This window comes from Myripristis murdjan, chromosome 7 (genome assembly GCF_902150065.1).
Source record: "Myripristis murdjan chromosome 7, fMyrMur1.1, whole genome shotgun sequence".
Classification (NCBI taxonomy): Eukaryota; Metazoa; Chordata; class Actinopteri; order Holocentriformes; family Holocentridae; genus Myripristis; species Myripristis murdjan.
In genome coordinates this window covers 32,596,380-32,610,444 of record NC_043986.1, presented here as the reverse complement: position 1 = coordinate 32,610,444, position 14,065 = coordinate 32,596,380, and the positions used below count along the sequence as shown (strand labels likewise).

Sequence of the window (14,065 nt, the reverse complement as noted above, 5' to 3'; positions counted from 1 at the left end):
TGACCTAGTCAGTGTTTCAATAGCAAATTGAATTGCACCTCTTTCCAGCCATATTGTGTTTCTGTTTTTATTGTGATCTCCAGTAAGCCTGATCAGCAATTCACAGATTACTGCTAAACTATGATTCACAGCCTCAGATATCTGGATTTGGAGCATTAAAATTTGTGAGAAATTTTTTTTTTATAGCTACTGCTATGCTTTTGGAACATGTGTAGACTCCTCTGCATGCAGCTGAGGTGTGCAAGTAGGAGGTTTGGCCTGGACAGCACTGAAAAGGCCCCAATACCCACTCTGATATCAAAAGTGACCGAAAATAACTGAAAACCAAATACCACACAATAAATGTTTGCTTTAAATAATAATATCATGATATAACATAACTGTTGTCTTTTCCTTGTTTTGAAGGCTGCACTACAGTAAAGTGATGTAATTTCCTGAACTGTTCTATTGTTTGCCTTTACGCACTTGCATGGGCATGACTGATGATTATGTCAAAAATTTCACTGTGTAAATATTTTGTAAAAGTACCAAGAGTTTGTTCCATAATATCATCACCATATTGATATGATAAAATATCATGATATTGCATTTTTTCTATGTTGCTCAGCCCCAAAACAATCATACCACTGTGTAATAAGTGAGTACAACTGATGGGCAAATTTGTCGGCCACTTCGAGAGGATGTGAGCTGCTTTGGATTAAATGTGTCACACCGACTGGCCAACAGATCCCTTTAGATAAGGTTTCCACCGCAGCCATGTTTAGAATTAGGAGTGCTAAACTCCCTGCTCCTGCTGTTGTGATGCTGTGTCTAAATCAAAGAGACATATCAGAACACAGACTGTATGTGTAGGTGCAAACAGATTCAAAGAAGCATGAAAAAGGTTTGGGGGGAAAATCCCAAGATTACAGCAGAATAACTTCATTCCATCTAGTTTCTACATTGTTTCTTTTGTGGAGCATGCTGGTTCCCAAATGTATGCATCCTTGTGGGTGCAAATGGTCTAAATTAGCAAACACAAGGCAGCTTTCTATGGCAAAATGACTACGCCTGCTGCCTCTCAGCAGCAAACACCCACAACTGCAGGGAGCAGGTTACCCTCGCGTCATTTCAGGAAATTATTCAGCAGAGCTATTAAAACCAGCACAGTATAGCTGACTTCCTCACTTCTGTTATCCCCTGGCTCCAACAAAAGGATTTTGTTCAAGATGCAAAAAGCTTGTTCACAAGCACAACACGAATAGGAAAATATATACATACGTCTCCCTTTTAATATCTCTATTATCACTGTACCATATGTATTGTGCTGTACAAATAACAGTTTCAATCACATTACACACACAGAACGGGATGAAACAACATTTGCTAATTTGCATTACTTGTGACCTCCTTGGAGTAGCAAATGGGCAGGGTTTCAGTCACAGAAAAGAAAAACCTGTTTTTCAAAAACCTTGCTAAAATCTTTTTGTGATCACTGCATTGTCGTCTGTGGCAAGCTCAAAACAAACTCTAGCATTTAGAAGCAACTACTACTTCACCAACTGATAAATGGCTGGGGCTGTGATCCACATGTTATCTTGAACTTTACAACCGGGACTGATACTGAAACGAGACAGCTACATGTGGAAAAAAAGGGCCAAAAAAGGGTTCATAAAAACACCCCTCAACAAGGCTGATTAAACGCTCTCCCAGAAGGCAAAACACAGGGTTACAGAGAATACTGGATACCTTAAGAAAATTGAAGCAGCCTTTGTACAAAGATTTGAAAAGCCAAGTCAAAGAATAATGTTTCTTTTGATTATGAAGATGAAAAGGAGCTGCTACAACACCTCCTGCAGCTCCAAAGACAATGAGCGTGCAGGGTTGGAGTTCACTTTTGAGGCTGTGTGTGTATGTGTGTGCGTGTGTGCATGTATATGTGTCTCCATGGGTAAGAGGCTGACGGTGAGTGGGTCTTTGAACAGTCAATGACTGTCTGTAAATCCTTGAGAATATATGACCACTTACTTACCATGTTTTGCTTGGTTTATGTTTGTGTGTGTGTGTGTGTGTGTGTGTGTGTGTGTGTGTGTGTGTGTGTGTGCATCTATTCACATTTCTGTCTTTGTATACACATACACACATCTATATCTTCCCTTGTTTCCACTTGTTTATTATCCTTGGTATGTACAGTATGTGTGTGTGTGTGTGTGTGTGTGTGTGTGTGTGTGTGTGTGTGTGTGTGTCTAAGTGTGTGTATGTATGTGTGTGTATGTGTGTGTGTGTGTTGTGTGGGTGAAGGTACAGGGGTGGAAATCTTACGACATGTGACAGCTGGTGGGCCGATGCCAACGGGGAAGGATGGAGCAGAGAGGAAAACGGCTGTTGCCACGGCAACGCGGAGCTGGAGTGGCTGATGGTCGGGTAGCGTGAAGTAGCTGCCAGCTGAGACAGTGAGAGCTGCAGAGAAACAATGCAAATGAATCAACGGGATTATTATTATTGTTATCCTTATTATTATGAACAACAGTGCGCAGGAATAAGCGTTCCACCGCTGAAACACACGCGCTGTCTCAGATGACAGGCCTGTTTCATTTTAAACATTCGCTCATCACACGGCTGTGGCACAAACCCTCCACCCCCCCACCGCCATCATCCCCCGGTGGGTTTGATTCCAAACAGTTCGCCTGCTCCCTTCCTCCTTATGAGCTACATTTGACTGGAAACATCGCAATGGAGACTCCAGTTTCAGAGTTGTTGTTCTTCCTCTTGAGTGTTAGAAGGGCTAAGCGAGGGAGACAAACAGATACATGAGGCACATACTGGCCTCCTTTTAAAAAAAGTCAGCTTAGAACCAGTCTGTAGAGCCTGTAGAGAGAGAAAGACGAACCACGGCCATTGGATCCCAATACAGAATAAAAGAGTGCAGTACAGTCTGTTGTCCATCAGGGGAAGTGCTGAGCACTTCCGAAACAAAGCAGACTAAACGGTGGTCAGTGGCACTAAAGTATATAAAATGATCACTACATCTGACTGCTGGAAAACTGATGCTTGTAAAATTTTGACAAGTTCATACAATTTCCACTAGCATTGAGGGTATGTGCATAGCTAGCGGGTTCAAGATTTTATGCATCTAAGCATACAGAAATGGGTATCTTCTTATCCAGCATCTGGTCATTTTCACCACTGTGCAGAAAAAAAAGGCATTTAGAGAGCTTTTTTTTTTTTTTTTTTTTAGAAAACCGCTGACCACTGGTCATTTGACTCTGTTTAGCCGAGTTTTTAGCACTTGCTATTGCCCCCTGAAGGTGAAACCATAAATTCTTGTAGACGGATTCATTTCTATACATTTGTTGTACAGTGTTTCCCATGTAATGTTACTAGACAATATATTGGTTCCTCTGCCAGGCTATTTCCTTAAATCCCTGCTGGTCGTATCAGTGGATTCATCATTGCTGTCTGGCAGGTTCAAAACCTCAGAAATTTATTTTAAACTCTATTGGCAATCCCAAGGTTTCCAAAGGTATCAAACATGTCCTGCTGAATTACAGGGAAATGTTGAAATAAAATGATGCACACAACATGTAGATATTTTCTGTTTGATGTCATGTTGTAGCCATAAAACAATGGTATGTTGTGTTTGAATATTTCACTAAATGTGAAATAAAGTGTGATGTAGGTTCAATGAAGCACTGCAGCCAAGAAATACAGAATATGGATGCAAAAAAAAAAAAAAAAGTATTTGAAGTATGAAAGGGAAATTTTAAGGGAAAATCAGAGTTCAAGGGTTTAACCTGTGTGGTCAATGCGATGGCTGAACTCTTCACACACAGCCGAGCAGAGTGGACGCTCACCTTGACGTCCCACACAGGCCCTAGACACAAGATTCAGTCTTGTTCCGGCCTGACTTGCAAGCCGTGCCACAGCCAATAGTTGCTGTGAGATGTGTGCTGAATATTTACCAGGGAGGGATATAATCAGACGGCTTGTAATGCGTCCACTGCCCTCACCACGTATATCACTTCAACAGAAGAGTTAGTGTTAAAGGGACAGAGTCACACATTTTGAAAAAAAAATATTATTTCACTTCACCCCCAGCTGTTGTGTAGGACAGTAGTGGTGCTCTCTTCCTCTCATTGTTACTGAGTGCTGGATACTGGCTGGATGCTCCAAATGCTAACTGTTAGCCTCCTGCCATTGAGCTGGACTTCCCCCCAGCTAACACTGAAAAAATAATGCTACTACTTAAGATGCTGATTTTTAAGAATTTTAAGGGGGTTAAGTGAAATAATATCAAAAATTTCTAAATAACTGTCACTTTAAATTATACCATTGGCCGTTTTAAACAAGTTTCTTTATGTAGCTTCAAGTAGTTCAGCTCAATTATAACCCACAACCACCAATTATTTAGATTGCTCGTTTCAGCTACTGCAACATTAGTTTTGGTTGTTATTGCTGGTTCCACTCAGTTGAATCTATTTCCAGTTTGATTCGGTCACGACCCCTCCTCTGGGACACTTGCCTGCCTGTTGAGAGCGTGTTTAGTATGAGTGATGTATGCTTGGTGTGTTTTGGTTTGGCCTCTCTCTGTCTGTTCCCCTTTCCCTGACTGTCCTCTGCCTCCCTCCCTGCACACCTGCCCATCATCCTGAATCAGCACACCTGCCTGCCATCAAGCCATCACCACCTCCCTATGAGAACCCTGCACCAGCAGCCAGTCCCCGCCAGGTTGTTGTGCCATCCTCATTCACCTGCTCGTCATTTCCATTCCCTCTGTTCTCTCCTTCGCCCTGGATTCCCCTCTCACTCCTGACCTCTGCCAAGCCTCCACCCGGATCAAGCCCCCTAACCTCTGCCCAAACACCAGCCAGCCACCATCTCTCCCTCCCTGCCTGTCTGAACAATGAAAAGCCTTTGTCACCTTACATGCTTGCCTGGTGTCTGCATTTGAGTTCAGCCTTGATTCATGACAGATTCTCTGGAGAGCACTGAAAAATATTTTTAAAGAGCCTCCCACCAAGAGATTTCCCGGTAAACAGGACATGTTTTTGTTAAAGTCAAATAAGATGGGCACAATTGTCAACACTGACACACCAAGGTTATTAAACTGTTATGTAGTCATATGCAGTCACACAAAAGGTACAACATAAAGTTAGCATTAACTGCTGACTGAAAAGCAGGGATGCATCAGTTCATTGGTTGTATATTGGTCCTGGCCAATACTGGCCTTGTTGACTGCCATTGGCCTATCGACCAATAAGACAGCATTAATCAATGGCAGTGGCTGATATGTATCCATCCATTTTTTCTAGGGCTTAAGACTTCTCCCTTAATGAAAAAAAAATCTGTTTGGAATGGACAAACATCTTCCAAAGGATGCCTAAAGGGGACTAAAGGGGATTTTTGCAGATTTTTAGAATTAGAATTTATTACTTTGAAGGTAATAAATTGGATCAACTGCACATCTATAGTGACCACGGTTGATGTGTCCCACTATCGGACGCTGACTACAACTGAGCATCTCTTTCTGTTGCTGTGGGTAATCACTGGCTGTCCCCTTAGTTGACTGAGGTGTGAGACCTGTGAAAAAAATGATGATTTCAAAATGTTCCTGGAGCACTGACCATTACCCCTGTCAAGCGAAACAAACATGTTGCACTATTTAGAGAGAGAGAAAAGGCACTGCCGCAGTTGAAAGTGAAACACAAACCAAGCGACCAATACCAGGGAATTGCATCTTCAGATCTGAGTCATCCTACACGTCAGGACTGAGGAGGGATAAGGATCGATATTTGAGTCCAAGGCAGAACAGGGTCACAATTTCCACAGACCCGAGTCTCAGCTCTCTCCTGTCGGCTTCTTGTTATTATTAAAGGTTGCATGGAGTCATGTTGTATTCAGTAAAAATGACAATCGAGCAAAGATATATTATTATGTTATCAGGCTGTGTTCAAATGTAGTCTTGCAAAATTTTGTTTTTGGCACAAAACTGTGATTAAATGGGCTCCGTTTGTTTAAAGGAGAAATTTGTGGGTGTAGGTTGCTGTATAGCAGGTTAAAAAGACTTCTGAAACTTATTTTTTGCAAAAACAATTTTTTGAAGAAAAACTGTGAAAGGTCATATTAAAGATTGTTTCATTAATTTTAACTGAATTTGTGCTCTTCAAGGACAATATAATGAAGACCTCAAAGACTTTAAATCGGTTCTTTAAAAAAAAAAAAAAAAAAAAAGCCAAAATGTTGAGTGCTGAGTGGTGTTAATTTGCCAGATTGAGGAGGAACAGACTGAAATTAAGGGCAAAACAGAGAGAAAAAGAATTGGTCAGAGTCTGTCACAGCTGTAACATCTGTCTAAAATGAGCCAGGGGTTTGTGGACTGACTCGACTGAGTTTGGGCCATATCACAACATTGTTAGAAAGTCCTTTATATGCTGTCATCAAATGATGTGTCACCATCTTCTTCCACCATGGCAAGAAATCACTTTTGCAAGAAACATTGAATCCTTGCAATTTGTGAGGATTTTTGTGGGAGAATACTGAATATCATCACAAAACATCTACAGCTACTAGCAGCCCAATCAAAAAAGTATTGGACTTCAAAAACCTGTCTCTAAACACGACTAACTTGTGATGTGACAGATGCACTTGCTTTTTATGACTATCGTGACATGATGAGACACCTGCAAAATGCTAGCTGCAAATGTATTAAAATATGTCTACCTAATGTCACCTTCAATCTTTGACTTAAAAGCGTAAGTCTTCCCCTGAAGCGGAATTTTCACCTGTGAATTCCTTTGATCTTGGAAGTGCTCAGTCTGATCCGATGCTGACCAGCAGTTTTCACACTTGTTTAGCTGGTGGTTTCCCTATGATTCCACGCCTTTTGAAAACACGTTGCTGCCCCAAATGACAGTGGTAGGTAAGACGTAATATTTGTAAAATTTAATTTTAGACATTTTAAGATTTTTTTAAACAACCATACCAGTGATCCTGCATGTTTAGTGCAATATCTACAAAACGTATATACTAAACATTTATAAGGTTGCTTTTCACAAATCAAGTACTCGTATTTATGAAACTCTCACAACATATTTCCCACCTTTTATCCAGCCATTGATTTCCATTCATTCCACTGTGATATAAATAGTAACCTTGCAAGATAAACTTTCTTCACACGTGTATTCCATCATCATAATAAAGTCGTTGACATTAGTTTTCCTAAAACCAGCAGCACTGTTGTGTTTTGATGACGTGAAATTAGGTGGAGTGAAACAGTCTCTCCGCCACAAAATAGTCCTATTTGCTTTACAAAGACAGTTACCAGTTTTGTGGTTTATGTATGGTGAGATCTTTGTTAGCCGCACAAGCTAAGGTGGCTGTTTCAACCAAAAATGCAAATTTGAAAATCAATGGATTTTCATGCTATGTTGTGAAATCTTTAGTAACCCCATAAGATTTGCAAAGTGGTTTGCTGGAATGTAAAATGTGGAGAAACTGTAGCAAATGGGTTAAACTCTGATAGGAAGCAAAGCAACAAAGGGAACAATGGTAAAAACAATATCACTGGACTCTGGTGGATTGCGCCAATCTGCCTCAGTGACTCAAGGCGTGTCTTCCAACTGGCCTCATCTAGCAGTCTGTTTGTGAGCATTATTGAATTTGCTCTGCTCAAAACAAATGGCCCTCTGGGAGACAATGAAGATACTGTATTGAACCACATCAAACAGTGAAAGGGGAGATGTCAAATTCCTCATTGATCTGTGGAGAAACACTTGAATGGTCACACAGACACACACACACATGTGCATGCACACACACAATCAGGAAGGAGTCATGCACTCATACACATCAAGTTTTTACCAGTTCTTTAGAAAACAGACCCACCCATAGACACACAGACGTATACACGTACAACTGGGCAACAGCCAAATGGGCAAACATTCACACAAACACACACACACGTGCACACACAAACAGACAGCAGCCAACTGACCATTCACACAGACGCATACTCACACTGACAGGAGAATGTCACATGAACACAAACGTGTACAGTCAAACACACACACACACGGACACACATCAGATGAAGCCAGTGTGTGAACAGATGATCTGCTTGGCTGTCAGGGCAAACAGGCTGAGTTCAGAACGTTGGCAGTCACAGCGACACTACTAATTGCTTTGCTCTGCATATTCTCCTAGTTTGTGCGTCTCTGTGCATGTTTGTGTGTGTGTGTGCGTGTGTGTGTGTGTGTGTGTGTGATCCTCACATGCAGAGTGAGTCTGGTGTCTTTCGCACCCACTTATAGCAGGCTGGCTGTGGTGACTCGATGTGAGATCACATGCTGGTGTGTGTGCATGTGTGTGATGGAGTTAAGCCCCTCATATGTCTCCCAGAAAGATGGTGACAGACAGGGATGGTATAAGAGTGGAGGAGGGGTGTGGTGGATAAAGAGTCAGATCCAGTGAAAAAAGAGAGATTATTGGAATGAAATACTGAGAAGAAAAGGTGGATGAGTGTGATGGATGAGTGGAAAAAATTAGAGATGCACGAGGAAGGGGGGAACCAAGGTTAACTGTCAACTACTGGGGTGTGAGGGGGGTAAAATTTAGGGTTACAGTAGTTAGGAAAATCTAGCTTGGGAATGAAAGACAAAAGAAGCAAAAAAGGAGAAGATAAGGAGGTTTTTGATGAGTGTAATATGAAACTTTACGATCTGTGGGATACTGTTCAGTGTGCAGTATGTAAATTCAGCAAATGGGAATGAGTAATATCCACAAGTACTAAATTAACAGTACACTAAAAAGTCTTCATTTCATTGCATTAAATGGCAATTAATGCACCTGTTTTCAATTGTTATATTTAGAGCAAACCTGTTGAAGCAGATGTGAAGTGCGTCATCTGCTCAACTTGTTAATGAAAAAAAAAAAAGAAAAATGTGAGAATCCAAAGTTCTTTGCATACAGAGAGAGGCCTATCCGCTGATTTCTGTGAGATCAAACCATCTGTTTTGCTGAGGATTAAAAGTTACTTTCACACATAAAAGCAAAGCGATCCAATCAGAACACGACCGCAAGTTTTTCTTCACCCCGCCCCTGTTTGATTGACTCTTCAACCACAGGTGTTATCCCCCGCCGGGCTACAGTAACACTGGCTGTTAGCTTGTTAGCATGGCATGCTGAGGAAAATCCAACCAGTGCAACGTTATATCAGAAGACACAAGGCTTCGATGTAAATATGGAGCTTTAGCTAGCAAAGGTACCAGGCATGGACCTCTCACATCAATTCTACTACTAAAAGCCTCCAAAGTTTTCAGCAGTGTCAGCTAGGAAAATATTTGACAACATACTGTAAGACCTGTAGCTACTTCAGTTCCAACAAGCAGGACATACTCACATCAGTTGGTTCACTGACCAATTGGTCTGACCAAGGTCATGACAATATTTTTTTCCCCAGGGGAAGGACTACCCAGCCCGGCTGAATATACCTTTTTCACATCAGAGATTCTGACATGAAATAGTAGACAAAGACAGGTGTTACTAATGACATTAATAAACTCTGTTCCAATGAAGAGTACCAGAACCTTTCCAGTGAGTCAGTATGAACAATCCCAAGACCCTGGCTCCATTAGATCTAATTGGGACAGGACCTTGATTAATGTCATTAGTGACGCCTGTGTTTACCCTGCTATTCATGGCTGCAGTGAAAAGGAGTTAATGATTACAATTGAAAATCCAGCCCCTAAAAGTTAATTTTATTACAGTTAGTGACTTTTAGGAACTCTAAAATCTTGATGGATGGTGAAGACAGCACTCAAGAATAACACTAAATAAGAAAATCACTGTTTCGGTGCAGGTGATTGTAGATTAAGGCAGAAAAAAACACATGTTGCGTTGACCTCTATGTGTGTAGGGAGCATGAGGAGAAGCAGAGGCCCACAACATTTAAGTGCACTGCGGTGTCCAAAAACAGCTCAGTTTGTACTGAGGGTCAAAAAATACTCCACACCCCTGTCATCTACCACCAGCTGTACTGCTGATATCCATGGATACATGTTCTTCATGCCAAATTCTGAGCCTGCTCGCAGCACATCGCAGCAGAAACAGGGATTTGTCAGATCAGATGATGTTTTTCCACTCTCCAGTCATCTGGCATGGCGATCACTACAGCTTCATCTCCTTACCCGTTTGACAGGAGTGGAAACAGACGTGGTCCTCTACTGATGCAGTCCTCTGTTTTATTGTTAATTTGATTTCTGTCAATTTCATTTTTGCATTGTTTAATTTGCTTGCTTTATTTCAATGATGTATTTGCTTTTATCCGTTCCAAGTGTAGACTTGGTAGCGCCAGAATCCCAGGAGGGCAGCTGATTCTGTGATGCTGGAACTCTTGTGTCTGGTACCAATGTTGAAATCATGTTCGGAGCTGCACAAGTCATCTCAACTTAGTCAAACAATCGCTGAACCTCTTGACCTTCTCTGCAAGGTTTACATACTGAATCATAGCTACTTGATTCGGTGTCTGAAGGAGTGAGCTGATGAAAAGATGAATGTGTACGTAATGAAGTCAGCACTGAGTATAAATAGCATACTGATCTCTAGTGTCTATTTAAAATGTTATATAGACTTATACTTAATTTCTGACTATATAATTAGTCGTGCACACAATTAACATGTATTAATGTAACCCACCTGATATGACAAAGATTTGACTGGAATATGTGACATACAAACACTCAGTTCAACACTAAAAAGGCCACAGTCAACTGACTTCTGCATTTAATTTTGGAATTCAAATATCTCAGTCTGCCTGATTTTTCCTATTTTCTGTTTCTGCACAAACCATTGACATTTTTTTTAATCTCACAAGGAAATAACTACTATAATAAATTAAGGAGATAATATAGTGGCTATGATCATCATAAAGAAAGCCATCAATAGCATGGAAAAGACCTAAATAAGTAAAAGACCCAATGAGAATCTGAATCATTGTGATTATGGATACATGGATTTTAACTCCAGTTTACAGTAGCTTTAAGTACTGACATTAAGATACAAATAAGAACAAAAAAGAGGGCACCAAAAAAGAAACCGAATTAAAGAGGAATAATAAATAGAACACAGCAGGTAAGTATGGTTATACTGCATATCTGATTTGACAAGAGGTAGTGCACATCACAGATACGCAAGCGAGAGAGGACAGTCTCATGGTAGTGGGCTACAAGTTTAAGTGTGCATGATATTCTACATATGAGGTATCGAAGTGTTAAGATAGTGGGTGGGAGGGAGGGTGGGTGGTGGTGGGGGTTACTGACAGTCTGTTCCCCTAGGCTGGGACACAAGGCTATCTATAATAACACTACATAAGGGAGAGGGGGCTATTTACAAAGTGTCACGTTTATATAACAAGTGTCCATTATTGCACCATGCTGTTAAATATTCATGAGGGAGAGATGGCCTGTAGGGAAAACAAAGTTCCTGTGCCTGGTGGTTTTGGTGCACACTGCTCTGCAGCATTTGCTAGAGAGTAGTTCAAACAGACGGAGTGCTGGGTATGTAGGGTCTGTGATGATTCTGCCCGCCCATTTCTGACATCCTGCAGGGAGGGCAGGGGATCACCAATGATTTTTTTCAGCTGTCCTTACTGTTCGCTGCCATCTGTTCCTACCCTGTTTTGTGGCCATTCTAAACCAGACCGTGATGGAGTTACAGGTGCAGGGATTCAATCACTGTGGTGTAGAACTGACTCAACAGCTGCTGTGGAAGACCAAATGTCCTCAATTGACATAGAGAGTACATGCTCTGCTGGGTTTCTTTGAGGATGGCGCTGATGTTGGTCTCCCACTTCAGGTCTTGGGAAATGGTGTTTCCAACAGGGCTGTTGGATATTGTGAGGGGAAGCAGTGCTAAGGGGTGTTTCCTAAAATCCACTATCGTCTTATGCCTGTTAAGCTCCAATGTTTGTCACTGCACCAGAGCAGCAGCCATTCAGTCTTGGCCAATATGCAGACCCCCAAGGTGTTGCAAGATGCAGTGCAGTCCCATGTTGACTGTGTGATTCATTGACCTGTGTACCCAGTAGGAAAACTGCAGTGGGTCCAGCAGGTGTCGTGTCATGTTCTTCAGGTGGGCCCACACCAGCTGTTCAAAGGACTTCATGGCCACAAACGTCAGAGCAACAGACCTGTAGTCATTCGGGCCTGTGATTGAGGGTTTATTGGGCACCAGAATGATAGTGAAGCACACACACACTCCACGGATCTGTTAAATATCTGCACAGAGATGTATTGACCAACTAACTGGAGTTCGTTGGTCAATACAGGCTTTAAGGCAGGAGGGGGAGACACTGTCTTAACTCGGTGCTTAGCTGGTCTTCTGTCTGTGGCAGAGCCAGCTCGCTCACATCCTCTACATGTATCCAACACACACACACACACACACACACACACACACACACACACACACACACACACATATACATATACGTTTGACATGACTTATTTACTACCTTGAAAAATATACAGTCCTTTCTAGTGAAAGTACACCTCTTATCACCAGACAACAAAAAGGCTGGAGTGCTGAACATTTTTTTTCCATCACAAAATACACAGTGCTCAAAAATAACCTTGTCTTCAAGTGTCTCCTTTTGAATAGATATTTGATGCAAGGATAATGGACCGACCAGTCTGTGTGCAGTGGCCTGCTGGCAAACTGTGAGAAGACGGGTGCAAAAATGTGGGCTGATTGACCCAGTATCAGCTGCCAAAAAAGCCCTTTGCCAGCAACAAACTGAAACATGGCCTCACCTCCAACCCGCCGAGTATAAGAGCAACTGGGTCAATAGAACACAAACACGACCCTGAAACACGACCACAGCCCGATGCCAGAAATCGTCATCAACATAGGCAAACAAACTCAGCTGCTCTCCCAAAACGCCGGCTATAAATATCACAAGATCCTTAGCATTCTGCACTGCAGCGAACCAAAAGTGTCATGGATCAATAATTTATGCGTGCAAGAGAAAGTTGTCAGATCCAACAATGCCTACAGACAGAGCTGGAGCGTACAGCTTGTTTACAGAGCTATTTCAGAGAAGGGTGCCATTGATTAAAGAGGACTTGACAGTAATAGAGAAGAGGAAAGGGAAACATTGTTGAACAGGGAGAACAATTTTGGAATAAAGTAAGAGTGTATGTTGATAATGGTGGATTTGAAAGGGCACGGGAGAGCAATGGAGACCACACTTGAGGTATTTTGCAGCAGTGTTGGCGCTGTGATGAATTACGGTGATTGCCAACACCCGTGGCATGGCTTCACAACGATTTTTTTTTTTTTCTGTTTCATTTTTGTACCTAGATTCCTGGATTGCCATCAGATAGACATGGACACCAGGGCTCACTTAGTTGGGCAAGGGCACTAATGACAGCTGCTTTACAGAACAGTACAGTAGAACATTCACTTACATAAACCTCTCTGGAGTACTGCTGTATGAGGGAATGCAAAATTCACTGATGTTTATTATATACACATGTTCACCAAGTCGGCCGTGTTTATGTGTTATAAAACCTGTTAACCTTGGAAATATGGAATGAATGCAGGAACACTCTTTATGGTCCAGTTTGTTGTGACAACACAAAAAAGGGCTTAAACAAGGTATTTTCTTTTTCAGGTTTTTCATTCATTTCCAATATTTATTCATTTATTTATTTATTTATTTATTTATTTATTTATCTATTTATCTATATTTCAAAAACTGCTCTTTCTACAATAGGTGAGTCTTGCCTGTAGTGAGATCATCTCAACCAACATTTTAAAAGATTTGGAAACAATCTATTGAAGTGCCTAAAGTGCTGTATCTCTAAATCCCAATGTCAATACATTTGCTTTAAAAAAAAAAAAAAAAAAAAAAAAAAAAAAATCAGACATGATGGTTTTTTTCTTTGCTGTGTGAATATGCTTAGAGTGTTTGGATGTGTTACTGGTAATGCTGTTTTTAATGCCGAATACCTGCTGCGTTGTGCAGGTCTCTTTTGCAAAAGAGATCCTCAATTAGACTTACCTGGTAAAATAAAGATTAAATGAATAT

The 14,065-nt window shown here is 41.3% G+C and overlaps 1 protein-coding gene across 1 annotated transcript in view; it reads right to left on the bottom strand.

The window, feature by feature from the left end:
• Nucleotides 1–14,065, bottom strand: part of nphp4 (nephronophthisis 4) — a 235,828-nt gene that overhangs the window by 106,204 nt on the left and 115,559 nt on the right. The window contains exon 12 of the mRNA XM_030054965.1: nucleotides 2,302–2,439. Within this exon, the coding sequence (XP_029910825.1) occupies nucleotides 2,302–2,439 (138 nt within the window). The remainder of the gene's footprint in view (nucleotides 1–2,301; nucleotides 2,440–14,065) is intronic.